This window comes from Taudactylus pleione, unplaced genomic scaffold, assembly GCF_031769625.1.
Source record: "Taudactylus pleione unplaced genomic scaffold, aTauple2 ptg000025l, whole genome shotgun sequence".
NCBI lineage: Eukaryota > Metazoa > Chordata > Amphibia > Anura > Myobatrachidae > Taudactylus > Taudactylus pleione.
The window spans coordinates 8483216-8495445 of NW_028284427.1; the positions used below are offsets into that span (position 1 = coordinate 8483216).

A 12230-nucleotide genomic window follows, 5' to 3' on the forward strand; every position below is an offset into this window, starting at 1 on the left:
TCTTTGGCTTGGTGGCTTCAGACAGCGCATCTGGTCGAGGGGCGCCCCTTTTGGATCCCGGACTGGGTCCTGCTCACGACGGATGCCAGTCTCCGGGGTTGGGGGGCAGTGACCGGCTCATTATCGCTTCAGGGTCGTTGGTCCGCGGAGGAAGCACTTCTCCCCATCAACATCCTGGAACTGCGGGCTGTGTACAGGGCCCTGCAGTCGTCCGGCCCTGCTCTTCACGGAAGGGCGGTTCAGGTGCAGTCCGACAACGCCACCACGGTGGCGTATATCAACCACCAAGGGGGAACTCGCAGTCGGGCAGCAATGTCGGAGGTGTCTCGCATTCTTGCTTGGGCGGAGTGTCACGTTCCAGCGATCTCGGCAGTCTTCATTCCCGGAGTCCTCAATTGGGAGGCGGACTTCCTCAGCCGTCACGACGTGCATCCCGGGGAATGGTCGCTTCACCCAGAGGTGTTTCAGCTACTCATGGACAGGTGGGGGGTGCCGGAGCTGGACTTGATGGCCTCCCGTCACAATCACAAGTTGCCCGTTTACGGGTCAAGGACAAGAGACGCAGGCGCCTGTCTGGTAGACGCTCTGTCGGTGAAATGGACGTTTCACCTGGCGTATCTGTTTCCTCCGATATCCCTGCTTCCTCGGGTCCTGCGGAAATTCAAGCAGGACGGCGGCACGCTCGTGCTGGTGGCTCCGGCGTGGCCCAGACGTCCTTGGTACTCCGATCTGAGGTGCCTCTCCATCGACGCTCCGTACCTTCTTCCTCAGCGTCGGGACCTGTTGTCTCAAGGGCCCTGCCTTTACCCGGATCTGGGTCGGCTGTCTTTGACGGCGTGGCTCTTGAGACAGCCGTCTTGAGGTCTAGGGGTTTCTCCAGTTCGGTCATTGGTACCATGCTTAGGGCACGCAAGCCTGCTTCCGCACGGATTTACCACAGGGTGTGGCACACTTACTTTCAGTGGTGTGAATCCAGAAACTATGATCCGCAGGTGTTCCGGGTTTCCAGAATCTTGGAGTTTCTTCAGTCAGGTTTGGACCTCGGCTTACGCCTGGCCTCTCTGAAGGTTCATGTGTCTGCTTTGTCCGTGTGGTTTCAGCGACGGATTGCTACACTGCCAGATGTTCACACCTTTTTCCAAGGTGTTCTCAGGATCCAGCCTCCCTTCGTGCCTCCGGTGGCTTCGTGGGACTTGACGGTGGTACTGAGGGTCTTGCAGGGTCCTCCTTTTGAGCCGCTTGAGTCGGTGGAGCTCAAGTGGCTGACGTTTAAGACCATTTTTCTCCTGGCAATTGCTTCTGCCAGGAGGGTTTCAGAATTGGGGGCGCTTTCCTGTCGCCCTCCTTTTCTGATTTTTCACCAGGACAGGGCAGTGCTCCGCACGCGTCCTGAGTTTTTGCCCAAAGTGGTTTCAAAGTTCCACATTAATCAGGAACTTGTTGTGCAGGCTTTTCAGTCACCTGATCTTTCAGCTGGTGAGGCTTCCTTGGATTGGTCCGGGCACTTAGAATCTATGTGGACCGGACTGCTTCGGTTAGGAAGTCGGATTCTTTGTTTGTCCTCTTCGGTTTTCACAAGAGGGGTTGGCCTGCCAACAAGCAAACGTTAGCCCGTTGGCTTCGTTCAGTTATTTGTGAGGCTTATGCGCAGGAGGGTTTACCTGTGCCAGCCTCTGTTAAGGCTCATTCCACTCGTTCTGTGGGTCCCTCTAGGGCTGCTAGACGTGGCGCCTCCGCTGTTCAGCTGTGTAAGGCGGCTACTTGGTCTTCAATTCAGACGTTTTTGAGGTTTTATGCGTTTGACACCTTCGCTTCTCAGGATGCATCCTTTGGGCGCCGGGTACTCCTTCCAGCACAGGAGCGTCCCCGCCCTTAGTTGAACTGCTTTGGGACATCCCCAAGGTCAACCCTGTGGACCCCCCTATGGACCCTGAAGTAGAAAACAAGAGATATGGTAAGAACTTACCTTTGTTATCTCTGTTTCTACGAAGTCCATAGGGTCCACAGGGCGCCCGCCCTGATGCACCTGGCTTCAAATGGGCTGTGTGGCTGGTCACCGGTTTTCCGTCTCCCATTTCTGTGAGTATGTTTTCTTGTGTGTTCCAGTCTTCCTTCTCTCTGTTTAGTCTCCTCCTCCGGCCTTAGCTGCTTACCAACTGAGGTGCCTGGGGGCGGGGTATAGAGGAGGACGGACCCAAGTGCATCCTGGGGGCAGTAAAGCTTTAACTGCGTGGTGCCCATGGATCCAGATCCAGCTATACCCCAAGGTCAACCCTGTGGACCCTATGGACTTCGTAGAAACAGAGATAACAAAGGTAAGTTCTTACCATATCTCTTGTTTTCCCAGATACTTGTGAGTGCTATACAAACAAAGAAAGTTACTCCGGCGCTTAATAAAAAAGAAATAATGAATATATAAACTTAAATTTGAATGAATCTCAGCTGCAGAGAGTTTGGATGAAAAAACTCACCCTAAATGGAAAACCTTTATAACGCGGTTGCTCACTACACGGTGCCATATTATCCAGGGTATTCACTGAACTGTATCATACTGTGTGTTTTGTTGTTCTTGTGGCTATGGCTGGCAAAGGAAAGGATATCAAGCAGCCTGATGCTGCTCTTTCTACTCTGGTGTCTTGTAAGTCCTGCTCTGCAGGCTTAGCCACAGAGGACCTCATTCAGGATGGTCTCTGTATTGTTACACAGCCCCAGGCCCATCAACCCCGGCGTCTCTCCCTCAGGACCCACCCTGGGCTGCCTTTTCACAAATGCTGGTAAAACTTTCGGACCAAGTAGCAGTCTCAGTGGTAGCTCCCCCTATGGGATAGCCAAAGCAGGTACTCCCTAAAAATCCTTTGCCTCCCCCCATGGGCAGATGTACTGTCTACCTCAGTACAGAGTTTGTCTAATACCTCTACTAAGCCTACTAAATGTACTATATCTTCCCAATCCACACAATTATCTGATTCTGAGAGATCCTCTGGGGAGGCAGAAGATCCACCCTCTAAACTAAATATACCTGCTGTTCTGAGAGCTATTAAAACTATTCTACAAATAGAAGAGGATGAACCCGCTCTTAAGACAAAACCTGCACTTTTTAAACGACAAAAGGTTGTTTTACCAGAGTTTCCTCCCTCTGACCAGCTATCTGATCAGTGGAGCCCGGTAAAAGGTTTAAAATTCCAAAACTGTTCAGTTCCTTTTACCCCAGCAGTGGATTCTCATGTAACACGTTTGGGTAAGGTTGCATGTTTAACCATTCATACTGCAACCTCATTGAAGGAGACTACAAATAGACGTATAGAAGCTTGTCATAAATCTAATACTCTTACAGGAGCTATTACTCGTCCTGCTAGGGCTACGTCCTGGGTGGCAAAAGCCATTGAGAGTTCGGCAGAGGCCCTAGAAGAGACTTTTCCCCCTGATGCTTTGAGGGAACAGCTTTCTTGCATATCTCACATTAGAGATGTAGCCTCCTACTTAGGAGAAGCAGCTATGGATATGGCTCTCTGCCACTTTGGTAGTTCCCCGCCGTATCCTTTGGCTACGTTCCTGGAAAGCAGATTCAGAATCAAAACGGGCTCTAGAGTCTCTGCCTTATGCAGGAGACATCCTTTTTGGTCCAGTATTTGATAAAATTGTGACTACTTTGGCGGCTAACAAGACTGCGTTCCTGCCCTCAAGGAAAGCCAAGGGTCAGTCTTTTCCACGACAGCAGACCTCAACCAAGGCCTCCAAGCCTAGGGCCAAACAGGCCTGGGCTACTAAACATCCACCTGCCAAATCTGAGGACAAACCTACAGCCTGACGGGCGGGCCTCTCAATCACCAAGGGGGCAGTCAGTCAGCATTGACAGAAGTGTCATGCAATCTCCCAGCCATCTCCACAGTGTTCATCCCGGGGATTCTAAATTGGGAAGCAGATTTTCTCAGCCGTCACGACATTAACATGTAGGAGAATGGTCTCTACATCCAGAAATCTTTCAGCTTCTGGTAGACAAATGGGGTCTTCCAGAAGTGGATTTCATGGCCGCAAGACACTACAACAAACTTTCAATTTATGGAGCCAGAGAAAGGACCCCAACGCGCCTTCATAGACGCCTTGTCGGTGAAATGGAACTTCCATTTGGCATATCTCTTCCCTCAAATATCCCTGCTTCCTCGAGTGCTTCGGAAATTCAGAGAGGAGGGGGGCACAGTCCTGTTGATAGCACCGGCTTGGCCCAGACGTCATTGGTACTCGGATCTTCTAAGGCTCTCCATAGACGTTCCTCTTCAACTTCCTCTACGAGTAGACCTGTTGTCTGAGGGTCCATGTCTACATACAGACCTAGCCCTTCTGTTTTTAACAGCTTGACTCTTGAGACATCCATCCTAACGGCTAAGGGTTTCTCCAACTCTTGGTCACTTGTTTCCTTCTCTGCGTGAGAGTGTGATTCCTCAGTGTACCAGTCTTCCTTGTCTCCTGTCCTGCCCCTGCCTTGGGCTTGTTAACATAACTGAAGTGCCCCCAGGCTGTAGGCGGGGTATAGGGGAAGGACCAGAGCGACCTGGGATTGAAAAACTTTGCTGTCCAGTCCTCCAAGTCCCACCTACACCCCAATGTCTCCCTGTGGAGACCTATGGACTTCAAAGAAAGAGTTAACAAAGGTAAGTTTGTGTTTTGTTTTTTTTTTTACCCTAACTCTCCTTTTTGTATAGTCTGTCTGGAGTATGGTATAATCTGTGGATACTTGAAAATCATTTCAAAGTGGTTAATACACTTGGACACTTATTTCAAAATATTTGTAAACAATGACAACTAATCTTCAATGGTTAAAGTGATACAAAAATATTTTTTTCCCTCTTTTCCTACAGCATAGCAGTCTATGATCTTGGAGGTGGTACTTTTGATATTTCAATCCTAGAAATTCAGAAAGGTGTGTTTGAAGTGAAATCCACTAATGGTGACACTTTCCTTGGAGGGGAGGACTTTGACCAAGCACTGTTGGAACATATTGTAAAACAGTTCAAAAGAGAGGTTGGTAGTTTTTGGGGTTGTGGTGATTGTGTGTTTTTATGTTTTGCCAAAAAGAATTTACTGCAGTGTTTCCCAACTCCAGTCCTATCAATGCATGTTTTACAGATTTCTTAGTTGGAGCACCGATGTATTCATTTCTGTCTGATACATTTTAAAAGCTCTATAGGTGGAGCTAATTATTTCAAATCTAATACTGAGGAGAGCTGTAACACATGCACTGTTAGGAGTCCAGGAGGACTGGAGTTGGGAAACGCTGATTTACTGTATAAAGCTGGCCAAACATCTAAAGATTCTTTCCAACCAGCCAGCTAATGCCCATCAGCCTTTTACTCCCAAATGCAAAAAAACAGACTAGTAAGGTCATTCAGACAAGTTGGTTAAATTTGTTTAACTTGTTGAGTGAGTTTTCATTTGTTTTCCAGCATTTGGGAGCAAATGGTTCATCGTCATTCGGTCACATACATTCACAGTTGGAAGGATAATCTTTTAGATGTGTGGCCAGCTTAAATGTGCACAAAAATGCCATATTTTACACACAGGTTTATGTAGTGTTGCATGCAAGTCCATTTTGAGGACGGATCTTGCGACTTTTAGCACTGTGTACGCTCCACAACGCAGTGTATATAATCGAGTAACTACATGTGGTGGCAAAGGGGGTGTTCATATGTAGGCCAATTGCTTGTAGACATGTCATTGGAATTGCAGGCTATACAGAGTTTTGCGTGCACAGATATCCTTCTGATTTTGGATGGATATGTTGCCGCAGTTATAGTGAGGATGTAAGTGTGCACTGATGATTGATGCTACTTCCACAATGGGGGTGTGATCGCATAGATGGATACAAATCTTTCAGTACCATTCGCACAAAGCCATTGCGGACGATTTTCGTTCAATTCTACATCTGCTTCGTAATATAGGACATGTAATAAGATTATAATACTAGATAATCTTTAATACTAAATTCTAGCTTTTTTTTCTTTTCTTTATCTTTCTGTAAGACTGGTGTGGATCTAACGAAAGACAACATGGCTCTACAAAGAGTGAGAGAGGCTGCTGAGAAGGCAAAGTGTGAACTATCATCATCGGTGCAGGTGTGGTATTTTCTCTTGTCCAAAAGAAACCCTATGTAAATGTTTCTCCTTGTTATTATGGAACCTACATTTGTGTAGGTTTATGCCGCTATATAAGTGTATTGGCGGGTCTATACCTGTCTGTCTAATAAAACCAAGTGATTCTTAAAACTTTAAATACTTTGAGAAACTGCATCTGTTGGCTAGAGTACGATTTATAGGCCACTTTCAGTGCACTTGGTTAGTCAGATATATGGAATGCTTACTTGGAGTGGAGCAGTTTTGCAATGCTTTTTATGTCTGCTTAGCCGCTTGGGTGATGGATATTCTCCTTCTCATTTTTTGAGTATTTCAGATCGTTCTGTGCATTGCTCAGTCTTTACAAAGTCCATGGTTGTGAAGATGAGTGCTGACAACCTTTGCCATCTCCTATCTGGAAAATATAAGTAGAAGTTCATTAATGTATTGGATTGAACCAAACACAAAAATCTGTTTCAATGTTCAAGCATATTGGATTGCTTCTGAAAATTGGGGTTGATTCAATTGTTTTGTGGGTGGCCAAACGTAATGTGCGCCCTTCGGAGCAATTCAATTGTTCCACCCGTAGGGCATGATTGCTGCGATTACGTGCCCAAAAGCACCAGGTTTAACTGTGCAAAGCGGCTAAGCCTGTCTAAAGTACTGCTTTGGGCGCACAAACTCTCGACTTATCTGCTCGCCAACTCAGGTGGTGGCAAGCAGAAATGTGTGCTCCCGTGGCTATTCGCACTCAAACAGCAACAATGAAATTGCTCTGCTGCGCACCCAAAAGAAATAGCTCCGGTAAAAACAATTGAGTCAGTAAGTGCAAAATTAATTGGTTCATTTTCCACTTCTGGGAATCTCCCCCAGGAGGCAATTGCATTTTTGCACTTCCACATCAGACGTTTAAGATTTCTCTCCATTGTGACAAAGGGGGTCTATGTACTAAACCTTGGAGAGAAAGGAAGTGGATGGAGATAAAGTACCAACCAATCTACTCCTAACTGTCATATTTCAAACACAGCCTGTAAAGCAGGGGTGGGGAACCTTCTTTTTTTTTTTTTTTTTTTCTGCCGAGGACCTCTTTGATATATATTATTATTTGCTGGCCCGGTGCAGGCCACGCCCCTCAGTGTGATGTCACACGGGGGCACAATCACCGGTGATTACAGCAATACCCGGAGCTTAGAATGCTCTGGGGAGCTGTAAGGACAGCGGTGTGACCTTCTGAAGTGTCCTAAGGACACTCCAGGCAGCACTGCTGCATAGATTCTGGCTGCAGGATGCCATTCTAGGAACCCTGCTAGCCAGATGAGGCTAGCAGAAAAAAGATCTGTGGGCCAGACCAAATGATTCCAGAGTCATTATAAAGCCCCCGGGCCTGAGATTCCCCATCCCTGCTGTAAAGTGACAGGAACTGATTGGTTGGTACTTTAGCTCCATCCACTTTATCTCTCTCCAAGGCTTAGTACATAGACCCTAAAGATGGCTCTGGATCTAAATCTATTATCTCCTACAGACGCCAGCAAACTGCAGAGCAGAAGTCTTTGATCTTTATCTAGGGGAAGACCACACCACTGTTGCCAATCAGACATGACTTTCTAACTAAGGGGCATATGTATCAAAGCTTGATGTGAGATAAAATTGTGAAATATATATCACCTACCAATCAGCTCCAAGCTATCATTTCTTAAACACAGCCTGCAAAATGTGAGTTACAAGCTGATTGGTTGGCGATGTATATCTCACAATTTTATCTCGCATCAAGCTTTAATACATATGCAAAAATAAAACAAATGATAAGTTGAACCCTGGCGCAGACAGACAGTGTCAGCCCAATCCTATTCCCCACAGGCCTTCCCAATAAGGCAAAAGGATATAGTAATAGTAAAGTTGGGTGATCAGATCCAAGGCGATACAGACATACAATAAAAAGTATTAATAATGGTACAGTCAAACCCCAATGTTGTCAGGCGACTTCTCCTTCATAAACGTCAACTCCAAATAGGCAGGATATGAAAATATACAATAACAGAAAAAGGCAAAATGTGAAGTACAGCAAAAAATCTTTATGCAAATAGTTAAAGAAATAATCCCGTATGGAAATAGAGCAGTGTAACAACTGAAGAAAATCCAAGGGATAGAACCTCGCCACCACTAATGAAGGAGCTGGGCATACCATACACTCACATAAGTTTAGGAGTGGAAATGTATATAAAGGTATCTTTCCAAATAAGCGTACCCCAACTCACGTAGTAAAGGAGAGGTGATCCACATATAAAAGGTATCTTTAGGTTTCTTAATCTGGTGGTCTGGTGTAGAAATTTAAAAAGGTCACTTTATTCCAAAATGATTAAAAAAGCTCTAGGTACAATCAACAAGATCCCAGACATCTAGGTCGGAGGAAACAATAAGTCCAAAAACAAGTATAAGGTCCGGACTTAATACAGGTATCGGACTCACTGTATATCCTCCAAATCAAATGTCCAAGTCTCTGTGACTGTCCTTAATGCCCACTAGTCTCAGCACCAACGCCGTTTCGATCTCCACAGGATCTTTATCAAGGTGTAATGAGACAATGCGTGGATGGTGCCATTTATCCTTCCTGACAGGAAGTGATGTAATGAAATCTTATCTAAAGTGCATGAAAGAAAAAGGTAAAAAAGATTACCTTTAATCATATGTATTCATGAATATCTCTTCCATATATTGCGTCCAATAAATGATCTAAAGTGCTAGTGCATGGAATGGGGTGGAAACAAGCTGGAACATAGCCACAGAGATGCGGACCGATAGTGTCCTGCATTCCAGGGCTTCCGGAAATCACGTGACCAGTTAGACACGGACCAGGAAGTCCTTCGTGTCACGAACGTTCCACTGCCAAATCTAAATATACAGGTGTTTCATATGCGTTCTGGGGCTTCCGGGAGTCATGTGACCACAGAGACGCGGACCAGGAAGTCCTGTGTGTCATAAGCGTTCCACAGCCAAATCAAAATTAAATGGTAAGGGACGCAGGGCGGAAGTCCTATATGTAATGTGTGCACCAAGTAAACACACACATTATAAATCATTAATCAGGAATGACAGGTAGGTTATGGCCTGGGAATCAGGCACCCAATGCTTCAAATTAGGCAGGTGGGATGCATAAAACCTCCGGTGGAACAGTTTCCTTTTAAGAAGGGTTCCCAGATACCCTTATATCTGGTTGGATGAATCCATAAAGTGCATATGCATAATAAAGGCAAATCAAACAGAAAAATACATACCAATTCATAAATAAATAGAATTAAAAGGTTAAAATGTTCATAAGTATATACAAAAAATTAATTAATAAAAGTTCATCAATTTAAAAACCATTTAAATTCAAAATCTGACTTGAGACCTTAAGGCATCATACTCTTTAATTTAAAAAGCCACTGCATTTCACACCTAGCCAAGTTTCCCTCCACATCTCGATCTCTCCAATTGGATTTAACATGATGTATACCTATAAATTTCACAATATTTGAGTTAGAACAACTATGCTGTTTTAAAAAGAAAAAGTTCTGATAAAGTTTGTGTGGTTAAACCTTTTTTAATGTTACGGATATATTACGCTATCCGTGTTTTCAGAGATCTCCCTGTTCTACCTATATAGATGAAATGTATAGGTATACAACATGTTAAATCCATTTGGAGAGATCGAGATATGGAGGGGGAACTTGGCTAGGGGTAAAATGCAGTGGATTTTTAAATTAAAGAGTATGATGCCTGAAGGTCTCAATTCAGATTTTGAATTTAAAATGGTTTTTAAATTGATGAACTTTTATTAATGATTTTTTTAATTCTATTTATTTATGAATTGGTATGTTTCTACTTCAGGGTCCATAGGGGGTTCACAGGGTTGACCTTGGGGGTATAGCTGGATCTGGATCCACGGGCACCACGCAGTTAAAGCTTTGCTGCTCCCAGGATGCACCTGGGTCCGTCCTCCTCTATACCCCGCCCCCGAGCCACAGCACCTCAGTTTTAGTTGGTGCCCGGCCGGAGTCGGGTCACCCTGGTGCAGTGGGGCTGCATAAGCAGCCCCTAAGATTTATTTTTATTTTTTTACAAGACTTTATGTATTTATTTTTACTTATTAAGAGCGGCAGCATCAGACTGTCCATCTGGACGTCCACGCTGCGCTCCAACAGCCCCGCTGGCGCTGTGACGCCAGTACTGATCTGGGGATAGCAACGGGACCCCGGAGTCAGTACTAGCGTGGCTCTGGGACCTCCCAAGGCCTGCTGCCGGACACACGGGGGGAAATGCAGTCTTTAGCCGCCGGTCTCTGGGGACAGACCGGCGGCGCTAGTAGCGGCGACGGGCTCCCCCTCTGTGGCATACCCCGTGTGACCGCTGGACCACCAGGGTGTAAGTACCGGCAGGGAACCGGCTTCCCTGGGGGGTTTTCATTACTAGCAGGGGAGGCAGCCTTCCCTGCTTTAGCGGCTCCTCCCCTCAGCCCAGTGCGCCTTCTCTCATGCATGCTGGCGTCGCTAGGCTGTTATCTCTCGGCCACTCCTCCTCAGAGCTCTCCGGCGGCCATCTTCTCCAGGCAGCAACGCAGAGCTCCCAGGTGGTATCCAGTGGACCGGTCCCCCTGCGTACCTCTCCCCCTACAAAGGACAGTGTTCGCAGCGCTATAGCCCTCCCAGACACTGAATCTGGGAGGTTGTTTGTAGCTGAAGGTGCAGTGAGTGATACTTCTCTGCATGGTATGTGACTTTTGCTAGTGCTGCCTGTCTGTGCTTATTTCTACTTACTGTCTGCTTATAACTATCACTTTCCTTCTCCTACGGCCTGCGGGTGTGTGGGGGAGGGGTGTTCTTTCTGTGTACCTCACTTATATAGATCTACGTATTTGTGAGGTCCGTCACATACAGCGGTGTGCTACTCAGTACCATATTGTGGGCTGTTTGTGTTGCATACTTGGGAGTGCGCAGGTGTTATATACGCCTCACCTCTTTTCGGTGATACATTTTTATTGCAAGAAGTTTTGTGTCATGTCTGATGAGGAGAATGAGCTCTCCGTGGCTCCTGTGTTGTTTTCCTGCCGACGCTGTTCGGCAGGGGTTGATGGGGCGGATTTGTCTCAGGACGGTCTGTGTGGGCGGTGCCAGCTAGTACCTGGTCCCTCTAAACCCCCGGTGGCGCAGGATCCTCCTTGGGCGATGTTTACGCAAGTGCTGGCGTCGATCGCGGACCGGCTTGCGGTCCCTTCTAGGGCGCTGCCCCAGCCTACCGTCCCCCGGGTGTGACGCGTCTGGTGCAGTCTCATCCCGGGTCTCAGACTGTGGGTCCTTATGCGGGATTGCCTGTATACGTGCAATCTCCCATGGTGACGCAGCAGTCGATGGTACCCTTTCAGGGGTATCCTCAAACGGTACCCTCTCCCTGGGTGGATGTCCTGTCCAGCTCTGTTCAGAGCCTGGTGGCTTCGTCATCGGCTTTTCAGTCTATGTTGCACAGTGATTTGCCCCCAAAGGTGTCCAAGCGACCCGTTTCGGCTTCACTGGTGGCGCAGTTCACGGACAAGGACGTGTCTTCGGATGACTGGGAGATCCATGAAGACTCTGACTCGGATGCCGGGGCCCAGGTGGTGGAGGCTAAGTCCTCCATTAATGTGCCGGCATTGGTTAGGGCGGGGCGGGCCATCCTTCATATAGAGGAGGATGCGCCGGCTCCCAGGTCGAAGTTCCCTAATTTTAAAAAGGCCAAAGTAGCTTCGACTGTTTTTTTCCCCTGTCCGACCAGTTGACGGATCATATGGCGGGGGCCTGGCAGTTGCCCAGCAAGAGATTCCAACCGCAGAAACGGTTGGCTTCAAACTATCCTTTTCCTGAGGCTCATTGCAGGAAATGGGAACTCCGCCTGCGGTGGATTCCCATGTCACCCACTTAATTAAAAGCGCTACGTTGCCTTTGCCATCGATCTCCTCCCTGAAAGATCCCATGGACAGGAAAGTGGAGACTTGTTTAAAGTCTATCTACTCTCTCTTGGGGGGCGGTGGCCCGTCCGTCCATGGCCATCTCTTGGGTGGCTAAGGCCATCGAGAGCTGGGCCAACGCTTTGGAGGATACCTTTCCGGATGAT

At 47.0% G+C, this 12230-nt stretch overlaps 1 protein-coding gene across 1 annotated transcript in view; it reads left to right on the plus strand.

Annotated features, from left to right (window-relative positions):
- The window catches only part of HSPA9 (heat shock protein family A (Hsp70) member 9), a 77797-nt gene that overhangs the window by 34297 nt on the left and 31270 nt on the right, over window positions 1-12230 (plus strand). Inside the window, exons 8-9 of the mRNA XM_088451294.1 lie at window positions 4857-5019; window positions 6018-6110. Coding sequence (XP_088307420.1) covers window positions 4857-5019; window positions 6018-6110 — 256 coding nt within the window. The remainder of the gene's footprint in view (window positions 1-4856; window positions 5020-6017; window positions 6111-12230) is intronic.